Raw genomic sequence first — 19,416 nt, forward strand, 5'->3', positions numbered from 1 at the left:
TGTGCGCATCATACCTTCCTCTTGGGGTTCCCAACGAACGTGTGAAATACACGCCATCAGAGAGCGCCACACAAACACAGAAACACGAAAACATAAGCTGCTGTAGAGAAAATTGGAGGGGGAAACTGCGTCGGGATCACCGTCGGAGGGATCTCCACCTTCTCCAACATCTTCATCATCATCACCATGATCAAGGGAGAGTAGTAAACCTCGGGACTACGGGTTTGTGGAAGTAGCTTGATCTATTTCTCTCATGTTCTTCATAGTTCTTAGTGCCATATGAGTGATGACGCGTGAAGCACACGTCTGTTGGGAACCCCAAGAGGAAGGTGTGATGCGTACAACAACAAGTTTTCCCTCAGTAAGAAACCAAGGTTATCGAACCAGTAGGAGATGAAGACCACGTGAAGGTTGTTGGTGAAGGAGTGTAGTGCGGCGCAACACCAGTGGATTCCGGCGCCAACGTGGAACCCGCACAACACAATCAAGATAATTTGCCCCAACTTAACAGTGAGGTTGTCAATCTCACCGGCTTGCTGTAAACAAAGGATTAAACGTATGGTGTGGAGAATGATGTTTGCTTGCAAAGAACAACAGAGAACAATGATTGCAGTAGATTGTATTTCAGATATAAAAGAATGGACCGGGGTCCACAGTTCACTAGTGGTGTCTCTCCAATAAGATAAATAACATGTTGGGTGAACAAATTACAGTTGGGCAATTAACAAATAGAGAGGGCATAACAATGCACATACATATCATGATGACTACTATGAGATTTACTTAGGGCATTACGACAAATAACATAGACCGCTATCCAGCATGCATCTATGCCTAAAAAGCCCACCTTCGGGTTAGCATCCACACCCCTTCCAAGCATTAAGTTGCAAACAACGTACAATTGCATTAAGTACCGTGCGTAATGTAAACAATACAAATATCCTTAGACAAAGCATTGATGTTTTATCCCTAGTGGCAACAAGACATCCACAACCTTAGGGGTTGTCGTCACTCCTCCGCATTCAATGGAGACATGAACCCACTATCGAGCATAAATACCCCTCTTGGAGTCACAAGTATCAACTTGACCAGAGCCTCTACTAGCAACGGAGAGCATGCAAGATCATAAACAACACATATATGATAGATCAATAATCAACTTGACATAGTATTCCATATTCATCGGATCCCAACAAACACAACATGTAGCATTACAAATAGATGATCTTGATCATGATAGGCAGCTCACAAGATCTAAACATGATAGCACAAGAGGAGAAGACAACCATCTAGCTACTGCTATGGCCCCATAGTCCAAGGATGAACTACTCACGCATCAGTCCGGAGGCGGGCATGGTGGTGTAGAGCCCTCCGGTGATGATTCCCCTCTCCGGCAGGGTGCCGGAGGTGATCTTCAGAACCCCCGAGATGGGGTTGACGGCAGCGGCGTCTCAGTAACTTTTCTCGTATCGTGGCTCTCGGTACTAGGGTTTTCGCGACGGGAGGATTATATAGGCGAAGGGGCAGAGTCGGGGGACGCCCGAGGGGCCCACCCCATATGGCGGCGCGGCCAGGGGTGGGGCCGCGCCCCCCTATGGTGTGGCCGCCTCGTGGCCTCTCTTCGGCTCCTCTTTGGTGTTCTGGAAGACTCCGTGGAAAATAAGACCGTGGACTTTTGTTTCGTCCAATTCTGAGAATATTTCCTGTGTAGGATTTCTGGAACCAAAAACAGCAGAAAACAGGAACTGGCGCTTCGGCATCTTGTTAATAGGTTAGTACCGAAAAATGCATAAAAATGATATAAAGTGTATATAAAACATGTGAGTATTGTCATAAAACTAGCATTGAACATAAGAAATTATAGATACGTTTGAGACGTATCAATGAGCTGTCTAACATGATTATGGCCATATTTGTAGTACCTATGTGGTGGATCCTTATTCACGTGATATTGTGCTATGAGATCTGATCATATTGTGTGTAAGATGTATTGATAGATGCATATTATGTACCCCATTCTTATGTATTTGTTCTGGTCCAACATCTATGCAAGAGCGTGTGTGGGGTGATGCGTGTGTTATTGATTTTAGTTATTGGATAGTGATAATATGTTCAAGATCTATTATGGTTTTGCCTTTTCTTTTGTTACCTCACTAGGGATAAAGTGAATGCATGTGCTATGTTAGTCACGGGATAGTAGTGATGATCTTGTTTGTTCAAGCTAGCATATTTAATATTCAAACTTCATATCAAAGCACTTATGGCTATGCTCTGTTAATTGTTAATACAAGATTGATGAACTTTCTTTCTTGTGGAGCATAAGAGAGATGTGTTGCATCATCTCTATGTTAGGACGTGATGCCCATATTAATTCTGATATTACACATACTATTATTTGCACCTTCATATCTCATTGATGCATTTTTATTTGTCCGCTACAACTTAAAGAGAGAATAGTGAAGTGAACACATGAACGCCGGTCCAGTTTTTATCGTAAGAAACAACTTTATATTGTTTTTATCTTGTTTTCTATTTGCTGCACTATTTTAATCCAAAAATAAAAAATTATTTTTCTTATTTGCATCTAAAACACCAAAAACAATCAACCCCTTTACAATTTTTACTTTGTTATTTTGTCTAGTCTAGTCTTACTTGTTTTTACTTGTGTTTATTTACTTACATGAAACCTTGTGCTTGACAACCACACGGTGAAGTTAGGAACACAAGGCATTTATTTTACTTGCAGGATTGCTAGAAAAAGAGAGAATAGTATACTCTTCAGTTCCTCGAGAGTTCGATATAAACCCTCGAGTCACCCTTGTGCGGAAAATACTCTACTGACGCAACACTCTGCACTTGGAGTCCCAACGTCATCAGTCGAGCTTTTGCTAGTTCGGGCCGGGTTCAGGCCTAATTTGTAAGCCCGAAGGTCGGACCGGCCGGGTCGGCCCCGAGAATTTTAGGTCGGGCTTTTCCAGGCCCGGCCTGAAACCCGGCCGACCCGAGGAATGCCAGGTGTAGCTCGGAGCATCCACCTCAAACACCACCGTGAATAACGACGAACGCCGGTGACATGCCGAGAAATTTATCCCACCAGATCTGAAGAACGGCGGTCGAGAAGACCAAGTTGTCGACAGGTGGACACACACACACATTGATGACATCAACTCCGTGGCCCTGCCATCAACATCGGCACAAGTGTGGGAGTAGAGTTGAGGAAAATTTATTCACCTGGGCGGCACTACCGCCACCCACCCAATAATGCCCCACAACGGACAAAAACTATCCCTAATTACATAAGGGCATCTCCAGCGGGGCCACCCATGTTGTCCTAGGCCATCTGAATTGGTCCGCGCATACTGGCGAACACGGAACACATGCTTCAGCGGCGCGACCACCGTGTGTCGATTCGCGTAGACCGACCTATCCGTTCACCAAATTTGGACCATCGATGCATCGAGCTGGACAGCGCACACATCATCCCATGTCCTCCCTTTGCTACAGAAGACATACATAAGCAACTCCCCTGCTCCAAACCCTCACCCACCATTGTCGTTGTCATCGCTAGTTCCGAGAGGGTCCTGCCTGCCCACGGACCTCGTTCTGTAGCCGTCGTCTACAGCATGGACAAAAGATCTGATTAGCTATTGCCATCCCCGGCCGTCGTTGTGACTTTCCCCATTTCCAGCGACGACATATAGCTCGTGTGTTGCTGGAGTTGGATGCCTCCACCACTAGCCACGCCAGCAACTCTTCTGCAGACGCACGCTAGGGCGCGTTGATCGCCCGTGCGCTCACAATCCGCTAGCTTAGTCGCATGACATATATTAGGTGCGGGAGCGAGTTTAAATTTATTTTAATTCCGTTGCATTGGAGTGAGCATACACATTGATGATGCATTTATGTACTGACCGCATATACTTGTGCATATGAGTAAGTAAGGTAATTGAGTTTTCCTATAAAAATATCATCGAATTATCTTCGGACGAGGAGTCCGATGGTGAGACATAACTGTTGTTCACCGCTGCAAGCCCGTCCATGACCAGCACGGACACAGTGGGTCGCGCCGCTGTACGCACTGGTCTGGTAGGTCGGACCGTCAGCCAGCTAAAATGGACGGAATAAATTGTCGTTATAAGTCGCCCTGCTGAAGATGCCCTAACATAACGGGGAGAAATAGGTTCTCCTCTCTCCTGCTGCCGGAGATGGAAGGAGAGGAGACCAATGTTATGGCCAGCGGAGATTTGGAGGAGATGTGTTGTTGCCGCTGTCGCGAGACAGGAAGTGGCGAATCGTTGTGGAATAAAAACGTGGATGCAGTTTGGAGCAAGGGGCGATAAGAAACAGGGGATGCTCCGTTGCACGCACGGGTGAAACCAAAATCCAACAGTGTCCGTGATTTACTCGGAGCGATATGGTGGCGTCTTCTCGCATACATCAACTAGAGGATAAGCCATTCCACGCTTTGATGTGATTTGAAACGGATGATGATATCTCCAGCCCACCGTATCCATCCCTCACCACGTCCGTTTCGTACTGTAGTACGTATTTATTAAAACACGTTAATTAGGGATATATACATGTCTCGAAAATAATACTGTACAGTATAGACGCCACGTACATCTGCCCCATTCGACGCCATGAACGCCTCCCATGCTCAACCAAAATGGAGCCCCACAATGACAAAATACAGAGGATCCATCCGTCCGTCCATCCATCCACCTGATTTCCAACCCTACACCAAACTTTGCAGGTCCCGTGTCCTCATCACCCAACCCGGCCCATCATCACAATCCCATCTTCCCTCCACCATTAACCAATCTTCTTCCTCGCCTCACCTTCAAGCATCATACATCGGTGCCCGCCTATAAACCTCTCCACCACAACATCGAGAAGAACCGGGGAGATCGAGCAGCTTTCTTGGTCTCTCTGCCCGCGCGCCCATCCTTCATGTCGAGCTCCGTGCACGTCCGCAAGGCCCTCCACCTCGTCTCCATGAAGGCCAAGCTGCAGAGCTTCGTCGGCCTCCGCCTCATCCTCGTCGCCGCACTCGCCGGCTTCCTCGTCCTCTTCTCCGCCCGCACGCTCTTCTCCCCATCCACCTCTACCACCTCGCATCTACGCGGCGGCGGCGGGGGCGATGGGACGTCCTGCTCGAAGCTGCCGTCCCCGATCGCGGCCGCGCTGGTGCACTACGCCACGTCGAACGTGACGCCGCAGCAGACGGCGGCGGAGATCGGGGTGTCGCTGCGGGTGCTGCAGAGCCGCTCGCCCTGCAACTTCCTCGTCTTCGGCCTGGGCCACGACAGCCCCATGTGGGCGGCTCTCAACCACGGCGGCCGCACCGTGTTCCTCGAGGAGGACGCCACCTGGATCGCCTCCGTCCGCTCCAAGCACCCGGGCCTCGAGTCCTACCACGTCACCTACGCCACCCGCCTCACCGAGGCCGACGAGCTCATCGCGCTGCGGGACCACCCGGGGTGCACCGCGCAGCCCGACCTCGCCGCCGCCACCGAGGCCGACTGCCGCCTCGCGCTCCGCGGCCTCCCCGCCGCCTTCCACGAGACCGAGTGGGACCTCATCATGGTGGACGCGCCCACGGGGTGGACGCCCGAGGCGCCAGGGAGGATGGGCGCCATCTACACCGCCGGCATGGCGGCCCGCGCGCGGCGGCCAGGCGACGGCGCCACGGACGTGTTCGTGCACGACGTGGACAGGACCGTGGAGGACACCTTCTCCAAGGCCTTCCTCTGCGACGCATACCTCACCGAGCAGGTCGGCAGGATCAGGCACTTCGTCATCCCCAGCCACAGGGAGAAGCCCGGCACGCCATTCTGCCCTCTGAACTAATCACTACCAGTTACCCCATTTCGACCTCCGATATCGATCCGGTGTAGTAGTATGTACGGCTGCACTCACCATGATCAGAAAATACCCCAACACTACACAGCTGTGCATACTGAATACTACACCGTGCCATTCATTGGAGGCAATCGACCAAGGCCGTTGGATTGAGAAACCAACGCTCGCGATCTAGTATTCCGGAGAAGAGGAGTTGTCCATTCCCCCCCCCCCCTCTGTATCTACTATGAAAGCAGTAGTCAGCTGTGAATTTTCGATCCCGCGCCCCCTTGACACTGATGGTTGTCAATCAAGAGGGGAATCCTATATGTTGTAATTTGGAACCATTTGCACTACATTTCTATTCTTGAAAGATATTTTCCTTTCAATTGTGTGGCTCATATATAGTTAGACTAGTCACAATGCATAGTATCATATAAAAGTATCATGTGTATGATACTACTACATGTACTATCTCCACAATGCATGGTATCATATACTAGTATCATAGGCTTCATATATTAATTGTTTTGTAGAATCTCAATGCAAATATATGTACAAGATTTACTTGAAATTAATTTTTCTAGTAGTATGTGCTATGATACAGTATCTACATATGATACTAGTACCATCTCTCTCATCCTTAATTGCACTGCCACATCAGCATTTTGCATGCATGGAATGCATGATACTACCTATGATACTTTCATTGTGGGTAGTCTTAGGGAGGTGCATGTGGAGTGATAAGAATAAAGAGATCTAGTATTTGTTTGCACCAATAATACCACAGTTGTGGAAACATCTTGCATAGTTGTGTATGCAAGGCAATGCAGGTTAAGGTTAACTGCATTGGAAATTGGATGATGAATGATTCGAGCAATGATCAGCAACATTATGACCACTGAAAGATCGATCGACTTCAACATTCATTCCGCCAGTACTTCTCCATGTGTGTTCTGCCTTTCCATCTGGCTGGCTAGCTGACACCGGCAGCGGTGAAGGGAGGGTGGCCTGATTTCGATTGCTTTGGACGATACATGGTACGTTGCCCTTTCGCTAGGGCGGTGACCTGCCTGGCATTTTGTAGACAGCTGGGGCAATCACCTGCGTGGCATTTTAATTTCCATGGCACAGTGCCCAAGTTCGAAGTGAAGGGGTACCTAGGAGTTGAACTTCGATTAGTTGAGATCCGAGTTTCAACAGCCTGATTGTAGAGGCTAAGAACGCGCGTGCGTGACATCTGTAAAGTTTCTAGTGTAACATGCAAGTCTGTCCCCTGTTAGATTTCTTGTTACAGTACAAGAAAGAAACTCCCAACGAATTCCATTCTTTGGTTACTGCTCATCGGAGCCTTTCCTCCCCGTATTTTGGGATGCTCAGACCAGTCACAATGGGAAGTACCATAGATTAGTAGTATCATGCATATGATACTAGTTTATGATACAACACCTACAATGCATAATATCATGAATTAGTATCATAGTTGCATCATATTTAATGTTTTGTAGAATCTCAATGTAAATATGTGTATATGATTTGTTTGCCACTAAAATTTCTAGTTTTACGTGCTATGATACCGTATCTACCTATGATACTACTCTCACCTCTCTCCTCATTAATTGATGTGTCACATCAAATTTTTGCCTACATGGCATGCATGATACTACCTATGATACTCCAATTGTGGCTAGTCTGAAGGGAAATATGGCAGCCAGTGGCTCTGGCTGAGCTAGGGTGTCCATTGAGTCTGGGCGAGGTCAAGCAGCTGTAGTATCGGTGACCAAATGCCCACGAAACTAATGACAAAATTAACCCGTTGCACATAGATGAACCGAGATCGAGATCAGTCGCCGGAGCCCGGGCAGCTCCCCAGGGTCTCATGGCGCTAGAGGCAGACCTAGGGTGCGAACTGTCCTCCAACAGATCGTACATAGATTTCATTTAAAATCAGGGTGTCACTCACTATTGCACTACATCCATTCAAAATATAAACCTTTTAAAAAGCTAAACTAGTTTTCTAAAAAGGTCTATATTTTAAAATGAATGTAATATCAAACAAAATGGGTCTGAACTCGGTGATCACTATTGGGTGAACCTAGATACACCCAATGATGATTACAAAGGGGTTTGCGGGTTCAAAACGAAGGCTGACACAAGAGACAAAACAAACACGTTGTTAATGTACATTGCGCAAGGATGCTCCCCAAACAGGTCCTAGATCTACCACATCCTCGTCGTCGAACGACCGCTGAAAGGAGCCACAACTCCAGATGTATAAAGCTTATACCCGCAATGCCACAAAGTTCAACACCTGCCCCCAAGGCCACATAGTTCAATACCAATTCGCCACAGGAAGAGGTGGTGTTAGTCATCGGTAAGGGCCTATGGCCACTGATGACATTACATGTGTGTCACCCGAGTGAGATCCTAGCTCCCTTCCATCTGCCACCAGCCAACACTGCAACTATCACAGATTTTGGTGAAGCGGTCAATATACCTGCTCACAAGATGCGCTCTCTCTCTCTCACACACTTATTTGTGTTGTTTTTTTATGAAATTTTGTTGCCTACATAACATAGAAAGTTATGAAGCCTTTTTGTGATGTGAAAGTACATATGTCCATTGTAAATAACAAGCTACTCCATGTGTTTTCATTATTGAAACATTTAAACAAATATGATTGGTAATATTTAAAAAGGTAAACAAAAAATACTTAGGCCAATAGTAAAATGTGGTGACTTATACTCCCTCCGTCCCAAAGTGTGTTGCGTATAATTTTTGGTTGAATATAAAAACAAACATATAAATTCTTGCAATATATAATGTATTCATCATGAAAATATATTTCATGGTGCTTCTAGTAATATAGGTTTGATATTTTTCATATATAATTGGGATGGAGGGAGCATGATACAAGAAGCGACACCAGTAGAAAATGCTTAATTTTGAATATCAACTCAGTACAAAAGCCATACGGTTTATCAGTAACATAGGAATACAAAGACCTCTAAAAAGCCGAAGAAGTCAAACTTTCCTACCTAAACTACCAGTAACATAACTAGGGCCACTTTGTGAGCTTCTAAATTCGAAATTCTATTCTCGTGCTTGAAAAACACCCTAGAAAATGCTACCGCTTTGGCCTTGATCTCTTGGGTCACCATACTAAAGACATTTTGATGCTACTGCAATATGCCAGAGTTGGAGATCATCTGCCAGCGACATTGCCTCCCTACATGCCATAGCCTCCAGGATCAAAGATTCCAATAACATTTAGGGCAGAAGCCTCTAGAAAGGACCCATCTTCTCGTCGGCAGACCACACCTAGAGCTCCTCCTTTGCCAATCTTTGCCACAACGGCATCAACGTTAATCTTCACGTACCGAGGCGGAAGGGGAACCCATTTCGGATGGGTGGGCTTGATCCCCCCACTCCCACTGGAAGTCCTGGTGTAATAGCGACCTAGAGATCCTTCAAGAAGTTCTCCACAAACATGTGCGTCGATAGAGAGCTTTGAAATTCACCATCGAAGATATATAGTCTTCCTCCTCGACCCTAGCATACCATATGGCCAACAATGTGACAACCATTGTAACAAAATGTTATTTAGCTAGTGACTCCATCAAGAATAGTCATTGTTTAGCCAATGGTTCCTCCGAATTGCTCATATGCCGACCATTCCTTCCTTTGCTAAGGCCCATGCACATTGAGCTACCATACAGTTGATTGGTGAATCCTGCTCACCGTAGATTGAGCACACACTCGTGTCAACCATGTTTATGCGGTTGCAGACATCATGATGCAGCCCAACCTTCGGTCTTTGCCACATCATATGCATCGTCGTCGACACGTCACGCAAAGGTGAATCTTCTCCTTTATGCATGCCTACAATTACATATGTGGAATGATATGCTACTTCATCCTCCGTCATATGACCATGATAGGAATACATCGCCAAGTACGAAGAAAGTGGAGGACGCCATGGATGCTCGAGAACTCAAGGCCGAGGTCATGGAAACATGGAAGAAGCTCCGAGCGCAGCTACACCCGAGTCTCCGGCCTCGCCGACTCACATCGGAGTCTCCGGCCCATGAAGATCAACACCGGAGTCTCCGGCCTACATACACGAGAGTCTCCGGACTAAGTGAGGCGCCTACCACAAGTCAATTCGGGCCAAGTCCCATGTACCCCCTTGTATGCCGAAACTACCCCTCCTTAGTGGCTCCCTATATATAGGCTCCCACCCCCCTTCATTAGACAAGTCATAGCTTGATTGAGATTAGGCTTATGCCTCCACCATCTCTCTGGGATTAGGGAAACCCCTCCTTAGATTATCAAATCTATTGTACAAGGCACTTCTCATATGATTGATCTTTCATACTGGTGATACTACTGCAGTCTTTCACTCGTGTGACTCTATCGATCGTATACCGGTCTCTCTCTCGGGGATTCAACCTCGTGTCTTTCCCTCGAGAGATTCTATCGGGATAGTGGTTCGAGCTATTGGTAGTAAACCGGAATTGTATCTGGTTGGTGTGTGTTTGCGTGTGTTCATCGTGTTCTTCGCTGTGTTCTTCGTGTTCTTCCTCTCTCTCGTTTTTCCCTTGGTCAATTCGTGAGATCGGGCAACCCACGTGGCCTTAGACCCCATCACATCATCATTAGGTACGGGCTGGTGTGAAGCGTCCAAGAAAAACCCTCAACTTCGACGAGACGTTTACCTTCCTAAGAGCATCCCCACTCGTTGGCGCTCCCCACGCCCAAATCCGACGAAATTTTCGTCCGGATTGGAGGAAGATTTGGCGTGGGGAGCGCCGAAGTTCCAGCCGTCCCCCCGGGAGGAAACCCCCAACCTCGACCATTTGACATATTTCAAACAAATTTAACATAAAATTTAACAAGTTCGGCGACCAAGAGTACGAAAATTGCTGAAACAAATTCGGCGATAATCGGTACGGTGTTTAACAAGTGCTGAAACAAATGAAGCACACAATTTCACAATTTTTCAAACAAATTAAGACAGACTAGTTGGCGTCGGCGTTGGCGTTGCCTCGGAGCCTCCATATGTGCTCCACCGGATCATCTTGCGGCAGCTGATGCATTGTAGAGTCTCGAATCTCCTGGCGCATAGCAAAGAAGGCGGCCCATGATGGAGGCACCTGGTGATTAGGCCGTGCAAGAGGACCCTCTCTCTCATATGGTGCTTCTTGCTCAGCCAGAGGAACCGGATGCTTTCGCTCATCTTCAATAATCATATTGTGTAGGCACACACAACAGTTCATCACCTCCCACATCTGATCTTTGGACCAAGTCATAGCGGGGAACCGGACGACAGCAAATCTCTGCTGGAGGACACCAAATGCTCGCTCGACGTCTTTTCGGCAAGCTTCTTGTTTCTTGACAAACTCGCAAAGTTTGGGGGTGCCAGGGTTGGAGATAGTCTTCACAAATGTTGCCCACTTTGGATAGATACCGTCTGCAAGGTAGTATCCTTTGTTGTAGTGCCGACCATTGATCACATAGTCCACCGGAGGAGCATGACCCTCAACAAGCTTAGAAAAGACCGGGGAGCAGTTTAGGACGTTGATGTCATTGTTGGATCCAGGCATACCAAAGAAAGAGTGCCAAATCCAAAGATCATGGGTAGCCACTCGCTTCAAGTATCACGATGCGGCCTTTTTTGTGACCCTTGTACATTCCCTGCCATGCAAACGGACGAGTTCTTCCATTGCCAATGCATGCGATCAATGCTTCCAAGCATCCCTGGAAAACCCCTAGCTTCATTTGTTGCAAGGATCCTCCGAGTGTCTTCGACAGTGGGTGATCTCAAGAAATAGTCCCCGAACACTCGCTATGACGGCCCTGCGGAACCGGTAGAAACAATCAAGGGCGGTGGACTCCGCCATCCGAAGATAGTCATCTGCAGTATCACCGGGAGCTCCATACGCCAGCATCCTCATAGCCACTGTGCACTTCTGCAGTGACGAAAATCCAACCAAACCAGTGCAATCCGCCTTGCATCTGAAGTAGGGATCAAAGTGGCGGAAGAGCAGCCAGATAGGCCGTCGTCCAAAGACGACGGAATATAGGCAGGTGGGGAAGGAGGGGCGGCGGGGTGGTGCCGGCGGCGAGAGAGATACGAGGGGTGGGGGAGATTTTGAGCGACGTGGCGGTGGGGTTCGTGCGTCGAGTCACCGACAGATCGGGCCCCACCCCGCTTTTCACTCGTCCGGAGTCCCCGAGCGCTCCCCGGGGGGCCGGGGGTGGCGTGGGCTCGCCGGATGGATGAAGAGCCAAATCCGGACGAAAACGAGGTACCGGGGACGCGACTGGACCAAATTTCGCCGTCCGGATGGAAAAAACGTCCCTCGGGGGCTCGGGGGCCTCGTCGGGGGACGAGTGGAGATGCTCTATGTTGGGCCACTCTCCTGAAGTGGACGGACGTTCGTCCAGTAACACTTCAACGAGTGAACAACCTGGCCCATTCAAGACGAAGCCCAAAACTCTCTCTGGTCGCCTGGTCCCTGTCTTCCACCGCCGGCGCTCGCCATGACTGCCGGAGCCGCGGTCGCCGCCCGCCGCCTCCTCCTCCTTCGCCACCCCCGCCACTCCCACCTCCTTCCCAAGCACCAATTCTCTTCGTCCGCCGCGGCCGACGGTCTGGACGGTGGGGACGGCGGCCGCGTCAAGATCTTCGACCGCGACCTGAAGCGCCGGCACCGGGACCGAGCGGCGTGGGCGATGCGGGAGAACGACGCGCTGTTGGATGCCGTCGCCGATAACCTCCTCGATCGCCTTGAGGACTGCAGGAAGGCGTTCCCCTCAGCGCTCTGCATGGGCGGCGCAGCCGGCGCCGTCCGCCGGTTGCTCCGCGGCCGTGGTGAGCTACTCAACTCGCTCTTTTTTATCGTGCACCAACTTATTCTCAAATATGCTGGTCATTGCGGCGAAACATGTCAGATGGCTTCAAGTTTCGGTTTTCGCCTTGAAATGATGTCACCTGTTGCTTCTCATTGATGGAGTACTAACTTGCAAGATGGTGATGATAATTTGTTTGCCAGGTGGAATTGAGAAATTAACCATGATGGACATGTCGGAAGACATGGTGAAGAAGTGGCGGGAGTTGGAGAATGCTGCTGAGGACGGCCTCGAGACAAACTTCATCGTTGGAGACGAAGAGTATCTTCCAATCAAAGAAAAGTAAATAAATGTCAGCAATGCTTAGCTTTCAGTCTTTTTTTTTTGTTTCATTTGCGTATTGCATAAGTAAAACTGCACTGAAGCCACATACTTTCTCCAGCTCCAGTCAAAGCTAATGAATATATCCCCCTTTATAGGAATTAAGAGGGGGGGCATATTGTCAATGTATAGTCTGCTTATGCTCATGATTGAAAGAGTCAATTGTACTCCCTCCGTTCCATGTTAATGGACAACTTTCTACTAAATCAGTGACAACTAATATGGAACGGAGGGAGTAGATTTTAGGTGTGAGCGTCTGATTTTCGAAGACAAAAGTTTAAGCGACAAGACAAATTGTGATCTTGCATTGTCTAGTCTAATGTTAACGCGGTTCTTTGTTTCTGAAGCTCTCAGGATTTGATAATGAGCTGTCTTGGGCTTCATTGGACCAATGATCTACCTGGAGCAATGATACAGGTAACTTTTTAGAAAACAATGAAGCCTTTTTGTTGATATTTTTTTGTAACATTCAGTTATCTAGCGCTGAAATTTCTGAACTGAGGATAATTGGCTGTCCTTTGATGGCAGTGTAGGTTGGCGTTGAAGCCTGATGGCCTTTTTCTTGCAGCGATTCTTGGTGGAGAGACTCTGAAGTTACAATCTTAAAATTTACCATTTATCGATATTTTCCAGTTTCTTGCCTGACTTGCTTTTTCCTGGATATGGTCAGGGAACTAAGAATTGCATGCACTATTGCTCAAATGGAACGCGAGGGAGGCATCAGTCCTCGAATGTCCCCTTTAGCACAAGTATGGTTCCTTTATGATCTGAAATTTTGTCCAAATGAGATTTGTTCATGCATCCTATAAGTTTCTGTTGATTAGCTTGTCGTATTGTAAAATCAGATGGTAAAATTCCTTCCATGAGACTGGACCATAGTTGCAAAGTTTAATCTTTACGTTGACCCATTAGTTGTCTCCTGTTTCTAATGGTGACATTGGGTTGTACACTTAAGGTCCGTGATGCAGGAAATCTTTTGTCAAGGGCAGGCTTCGCCCTTCCTGGTGTTGATGTAGATCGGTATACAGTCAAGTACAATAGTGGTGCGTACCAGAACTCTTAATTTTCTAATTAGTGTATATATTTTTACAATATAGTCAAGATGGAACGAGCATCCTATTTACAACATTCCTGTGACTGTGATAATAAGGGTCACTTTTGTCAGTTTGTGTTATTCATATACAATTAGGAATAGGTTGTCTGATAAATTTATTTTATATTCAAGAAGCATGTAATATGTTATTGTGTTAAACGCCTCAAAATGATATTTTCCTATTCAGCAAGTTGCTTATTCGTCCTGACAGTTTTATTACTTTTTATCAATTAGCTCTGGAACTTGTGGAACATCTTAGAGCAATGGCAGAAACGAATGCTCTCTTCCAAAGAAGCCCTGTAAGCCTTTCTAATATAATGATGACTGAATTTTTTATTAGCTATTTTTAATTAATTTATTAACAGGGTAATTGAATTTACACTGGTTTTCTATTGCCAGATATTAAAGAGAGATACAGCACTGGCTACTGCAGCCATATACCAGTCAATGTTTGGGTTAGAAGATGGAACCATTCCAGCTACCTTTCAGGTTTGGTACTGTTTAAGATTACAATTTTTTGTAAGGAAGAGCAGAGAATTTCAACTTGACAGTGATTAAATAATTTCTCTTCTCATTCAACTTGACTAAATAAAGGGTAGTAATTGTGACCTCCCTCGTTGAAAATGTTCAACACATTCAGAGTTTGTTATCCATTTCATATTGTAGAGCACATACAATCCATCACTTTTGTTTTTTGTTTTATAAGGCGTGTGGAGATACCAATGTGCAACCAAATCAAATTTTCCCGTCTTACCTGCAGTACATATAACTGCGTTCAGCTGTACGCATGCATAGGCAACCAATTTTTACCACACAAGACTACCTAGAAAAGTGGGGAGTAAAGCTGAGAGGGGAGTGCATGCCCAACTCACCATTTCCAAAGCTAAATAAATGCAGCTGGGACTACTTCATACTACTTTTTCTCTACTTTTAGCTGCTTTTAGGCCACCTTACTCTGAACGCTAGTAACATATATGCTCTTTATGTTGAAATGGAAGAGTACTTGCTTTGTGCAGGTAATTTACATGACTGGCTGGAAGGAGCATTCATCGCAGCAAAAAGCTAAGAGAAGGGGTTCTGCGACTGTATCATTTAGTGACATAAGGAAAGAATTTGGTTCCAACCAAGAGTGAACTTCTAGCAAATGGTAAGAGGATGGCATCGAGTTCATTTTCTGTTACTGTATTTGTTCATTCACCCATCTGTTGCAGCTATACTTATCATTTATGTTCTTTTACCAGCCTTTATTTAAAAAATCTCTCTCCGAAGATGGAAAAGAAACCCCTAGTGCCTCACAGTATAACCTCGGGTTTCCGATGCATCCTGATTTGCAGAAAGCAAGTGTGCTTTGTTGGTTGCCACCAAAATCCTCTGAAGAATCCCTTGTTACATCGTTCTTCACGATCATCCTGTAATATTTTCAGTGTCTCTTTGAGTGGCAGTCCCGACTTTAATGGACTGTTTGGACCATGAACCTAGCCTACCGGTGACGTGTTACAATGTTGTAACAACTGTTCTGGTTGACCCATTGTAAATTCGAAGGAACTCTGTTATTAAACTTGTCATGTCAATAAATATAACTTGCCCATTTTTGGACAGTTGTGCTGCTAGTTATAGTAATCTTATGCATCGTAGGCTGCTGCAAGAGACTGGACGAAGCAACTCGTTCTTCTTACCATCAAAGTTGTGCTTAAAATTGTAGATGGAAATATAACTTTTAATTTTAATTCCAAATGCTGATTCAAATTATGACTGGCCGTAGCATAGCATTTGGCGGTAGGAAAAACATGATAAAATTAGAATAGGCGTCCAGATGGTGTGATTTTTTTGGTATGTATGTGCGTACGTGTGAGAGTCTGATATTTATTTGTTTTTCTACAACCAGTGTGATACTCCGTATTATGTTTGTACCGTGACGTGATACGATCTGATCCTAGTTCTACTTCCCGGTTTACGTGTCGTGCACTTACCAACGCACCCCATAAGCCTATATGTTCCAACTAATCGGACCCAGCGATGCGGCTATATACTCGGTCTGTCCCGTAGTGGCCTAGTGGGGTAGTCTACCATCGCCGACTCCGGCATCGCTGCCAGATCGCGTTTTACCTCTCGTTGCACCCCTACTACTTCATCTCCAACCGGCCGGCCGGCTGCAATCCTTGACGGGCCGATCGACGTTGGTTTTGGTGGTACAGTGATTTCTCGCTAAAGATAGATTTCTTCTGGTCCTATAACAGATCGATTCAATCCTTGCTTCTCGTTACTGGTCTTTAGGGCAAAACCCTATGTTTTTTTACATGTTGATCTCGACTAATTTCCTCTACGGAACAACACTTCCAAGAGATTCGAATTCTGGGGAGATTTAATCTGTTGCTTGCGACCAAATCCAATGAAACGTTTGGATGATCTGTTGCAGGAGGAGCGAAGAACTGATGGAAGAGACGCCCGCAAGTGGGATCTGCAATATTTTTGGGGACTCGGAGGAGTTCATCCTGATCGAAAGAAAGTCATCAGACTACTGGGATAGCTCGGCGAGAAATAGTTCAGGTCACCATTTCGAGTTCACCTCTGTACGTGCCTAAGACATGCGCAACTCTTTCCCAGTCCGTCCCTTTGCTTTTCAGAAAACCACATTTTATTTGTTGGCATGTATGACACTCTACTCCTAATGTTTTTCCTTACAGCATTCAATACTTAAGGACTGTCGTCAAGACGCACTAGCACCTCCGCAAGAACCCAGAGAGCGGCGAAAAATGTATGGTTCTACTTATATCATTTTTTTTTTGCGGGTCTACTTATATCATTTTACTATGTGTGTCAATTTGAATTGAACGAACCGACCTTTTTTCCCCTGTAGAAGAATGAGCCGATCTAGCTCCCTTCCCATGTTAATTCAAAAGCTACAATGGCAATTAACTTCTACCAAGAACTTTGTCTTTTGATCTGGAGCTTGTAATAATGCCGCATGACTTTTCTCAGAAAAGATGACTCAATTTTTTTCTTTATTTTGCTTTTGTGGTAATAACTCTTTTTCACTTTTTTTGGACCGGGTTTAGTAAAATCGTCAAACTCAGGCACCTGCACATGTTACCGGCGCGTGATGAGGAGACGGAAGCCTTGGCAGCGGGAGCGACAGCACCTCAAGCTCCATTGCCAGCGCTCAACTTGGAGGACAAGGATGGGAGTGCTGCTGACGTGGCCAATGCCAATGCCGATAAGCCACAAGGTTTTGAGTAAATAAGTTCCTACTCCTAGATGGAACAATATTGCTGTATGATACTCCTATATTATGATGAAGCATGCTTAACATGCTTAGGTTCTTGAGTTAGTATCATATCATTGTTTGTCGTGTGTGTTGTCCATTTCTTAGACGCATTTGCTTGTATCTTGATAGAGGGAATTACATGTGGTCAAAAGTCAAAACAAGTGCACCAATCGTCATCCGAGAGATTGCCTTTCCGTTCAGCAGTGACCGGGATCTCGAACAGTTGACGGGGGCTGAGGCAGTTGTCAAGCGCTTATGGGTCGCAGCAACTCCACCTCGTTCGACCATGCCTACTTTGTCAACCTGTTGTAGGCTATGTAATTTTCAGTCTGGCTGTTTGATCCCCAAAATTCTGCTGGCTCTTTGTGAAATGCGACCTTAACAACTCGATTTCTCCCCGAAAAAAAGAACCAATAACTTGGTTCAGAAGAAAGAACTAGAACTTCAATAATTTAACAGAGTAGCCCGTGCCTTGGCTAACAACGGATGCTCCTTAACGTATCATTTTCATTAATAGACAAGATGTCTGATGTCTGATTAATTAATGGACAACCAACAAAAAACAAATACAAGTGCACCAATATTGTCATGAAACATGATTATATTGGGCACAAGCACCGACCGACTTGCGCCAAAATCCAATAGTCGGCCACACATAGCCAACGAGAGATAGCTCTGACTCAGACGTGGAGCTTCGCAAGAGAACCTAGTTGGACTTGCGCAGGCCGAATCCTCCACCAAAAGCCACCGGTTGCCGATCATCATTCCCGCGGTCATCATTGTCGTAGGAACGCACTCCACCGCAGCTCCGACTTTGCAGTGACACAGCGAAACACGAGAGAACCCATCGAACACGCCGGTAACCAGCTAACAAAGCCCAAGCCGTGACCCAAACTCCGTTGTGTACCTGAAGTTTATCCAATCAGCTGTGCTTGTCTAAAATAAAGATCCACAAGTATGAAAGGAAACACCTTAATCTCTCATGTGCAAGTTCTAATTAACTGCAACAGATTTGTAATTATGCTACTCGTTGTTATTTGGTCTATGTACCTAAGTGGTACACTTCGTTAGAGCTCCATGTATTCAAAAGAATTTTACATTATTTTTAGAGGACATATAATCCTTGGGAATTTCTCTCCGAATGTCGTTTGATTCATATGATTCAAATCCTAAGAGGTTTTTCCCTAATGAGTGCATGGTATGTTGACCAAAATGTTCCATCCCACTCAAATACATTTGTTTTGTATATGCTGTCGAACATTTCTTGAGACAAATTCATGTACTAGATTATTTAATCACATAGGACTGAAAAGGCATGCCACTCAAATCTGTGCATTATTTTTTGTATTCCCGTGTTTTGAGAAAGCTTTTAGTACTTTATAAAATCGTTATTTTTTAAACTAACAAAATAAAAGTAGTTGGCATTTCTTCTTCGGGCTTTCACCCATTGTGGATAGTTGTCCACTCCTGCTACAGGAGGGGTAACTAAGTAAAAGTATTTTTTTTTCCTCCAGACATTTCCTTCTCTTGTCAGGGAAGCTATAATGATGAGGACATCCCTATCTCACTACTACCTCCGTCATTGCAAGTTGAAGATGATCCTGCTGAGAAGCTCAAGTCCAATGAAGTTAGGATTGGACCAATGACACGAGCTCGTGCGAAGCTACTTAAACAACAGGTGAACTTGTTCCTAAACGATACTTTGATTGATGAGAACTTTATACTGCCTAAGTGTTATTACTTGTGTATGATCAGGTATGAGGAGGGAGCAAGCATCGCACGAGGAGGAGAGGAGCAGCTGGACCAGAAGATGGACGTGAAGCTGGACATGGAGCTGGATCTGAAGGAATCCCATGGACGCGCGAGGGAGGAGCGGGAGGAAGGCACGAGAGGGGAAGCTGAAGTTCAGGCCGGTGCCAGATCCGGTCCGACTGGCCGTGCCGCCGAACGAACCGGTCCCAGGCCCGGTCCAACCGGATCC

The 19,416-nt window shown here is 46.1% G+C and overlaps 3 protein-coding genes across 4 annotated transcripts; all 3 read left to right on the forward strand.

Annotated features, from left to right (window-relative positions):
• Window positions 1-4,638: 4,638 nt before the first annotated feature.
• On the forward strand, window positions 4,639-5,993 carry LOC124652937 (glucuronoxylan 4-O-methyltransferase 1-like). The gene has a single exon (XM_047191985.1). The coding sequence runs from the start codon at window positions 4,951-4,953 to the stop codon at window positions 5,848-5,850; it is 900 nt and encodes a 299-aa protein (XP_047047941.1). The 5' UTR covers window positions 4,639-4,950; the 3' UTR covers window positions 5,851-5,993.
• Window positions 5,994-12,372: 6,379 nt separating this feature from the next.
• LOC124652954 (putative methyltransferase At1g22800, mitochondrial) lies at window positions 12,373-15,660 on the forward strand. 2 transcript variants are annotated; one of them, XM_047192004.1, is made up of 10 exons: window positions 12,373-12,718; window positions 12,900-13,038; window positions 13,425-13,494; window positions 13,606-13,670; window positions 13,748-13,826; window positions 14,033-14,120; window positions 14,405-14,469; window positions 14,570-14,659; window positions 15,187-15,317; window positions 15,412-15,660. In XM_047192004.1, exons 1-9 carry the CDS (start codon window positions 12,388-12,390, stop codon window positions 15,301-15,303), a joined length of 1,044 nt encoding a protein of 347 aa, XP_047047960.1. In that variant the 5' UTR covers window positions 12,373-12,387; the 3' UTR covers window positions 15,304-15,317; window positions 15,412-15,660. The 2 variants fall into 2 exon arrangements, with proteins under 2 accessions (XP_047047960.1, XP_047047961.1); XM_047192005.1 differs by having other exon boundaries at window positions 15,505-15,660.
• Window positions 15,661-16,246: 586 nt separating this feature from the next.
• On the forward strand, window positions 16,247-17,561 carry LOC124652062. Its single transcript, XM_047191082.1, has 4 exons — window positions 16,247-16,359; window positions 16,587-16,740; window positions 16,855-16,925; window positions 17,227-17,561. The coding sequence occupies exons 2-4, from the start codon at window positions 16,603-16,605 to the stop codon at window positions 17,405-17,407; spliced, it is 390 nt and encodes a 129-aa protein (XP_047047038.1). The 5' UTR covers window positions 16,247-16,359; window positions 16,587-16,602; the 3' UTR covers window positions 17,408-17,561.
• The last annotated feature ends 1,855 nt before the right edge of the window (window positions 17,562-19,416 follow it).

This window comes from Lolium rigidum, chromosome 5, assembly GCF_022539505.1.
Source record: "Lolium rigidum isolate FL_2022 chromosome 5, APGP_CSIRO_Lrig_0.1, whole genome shotgun sequence".
Taxonomy (NCBI): domain Eukaryota; kingdom Viridiplantae; phylum Streptophyta; class Magnoliopsida; order Poales; family Poaceae; genus Lolium; species Lolium rigidum.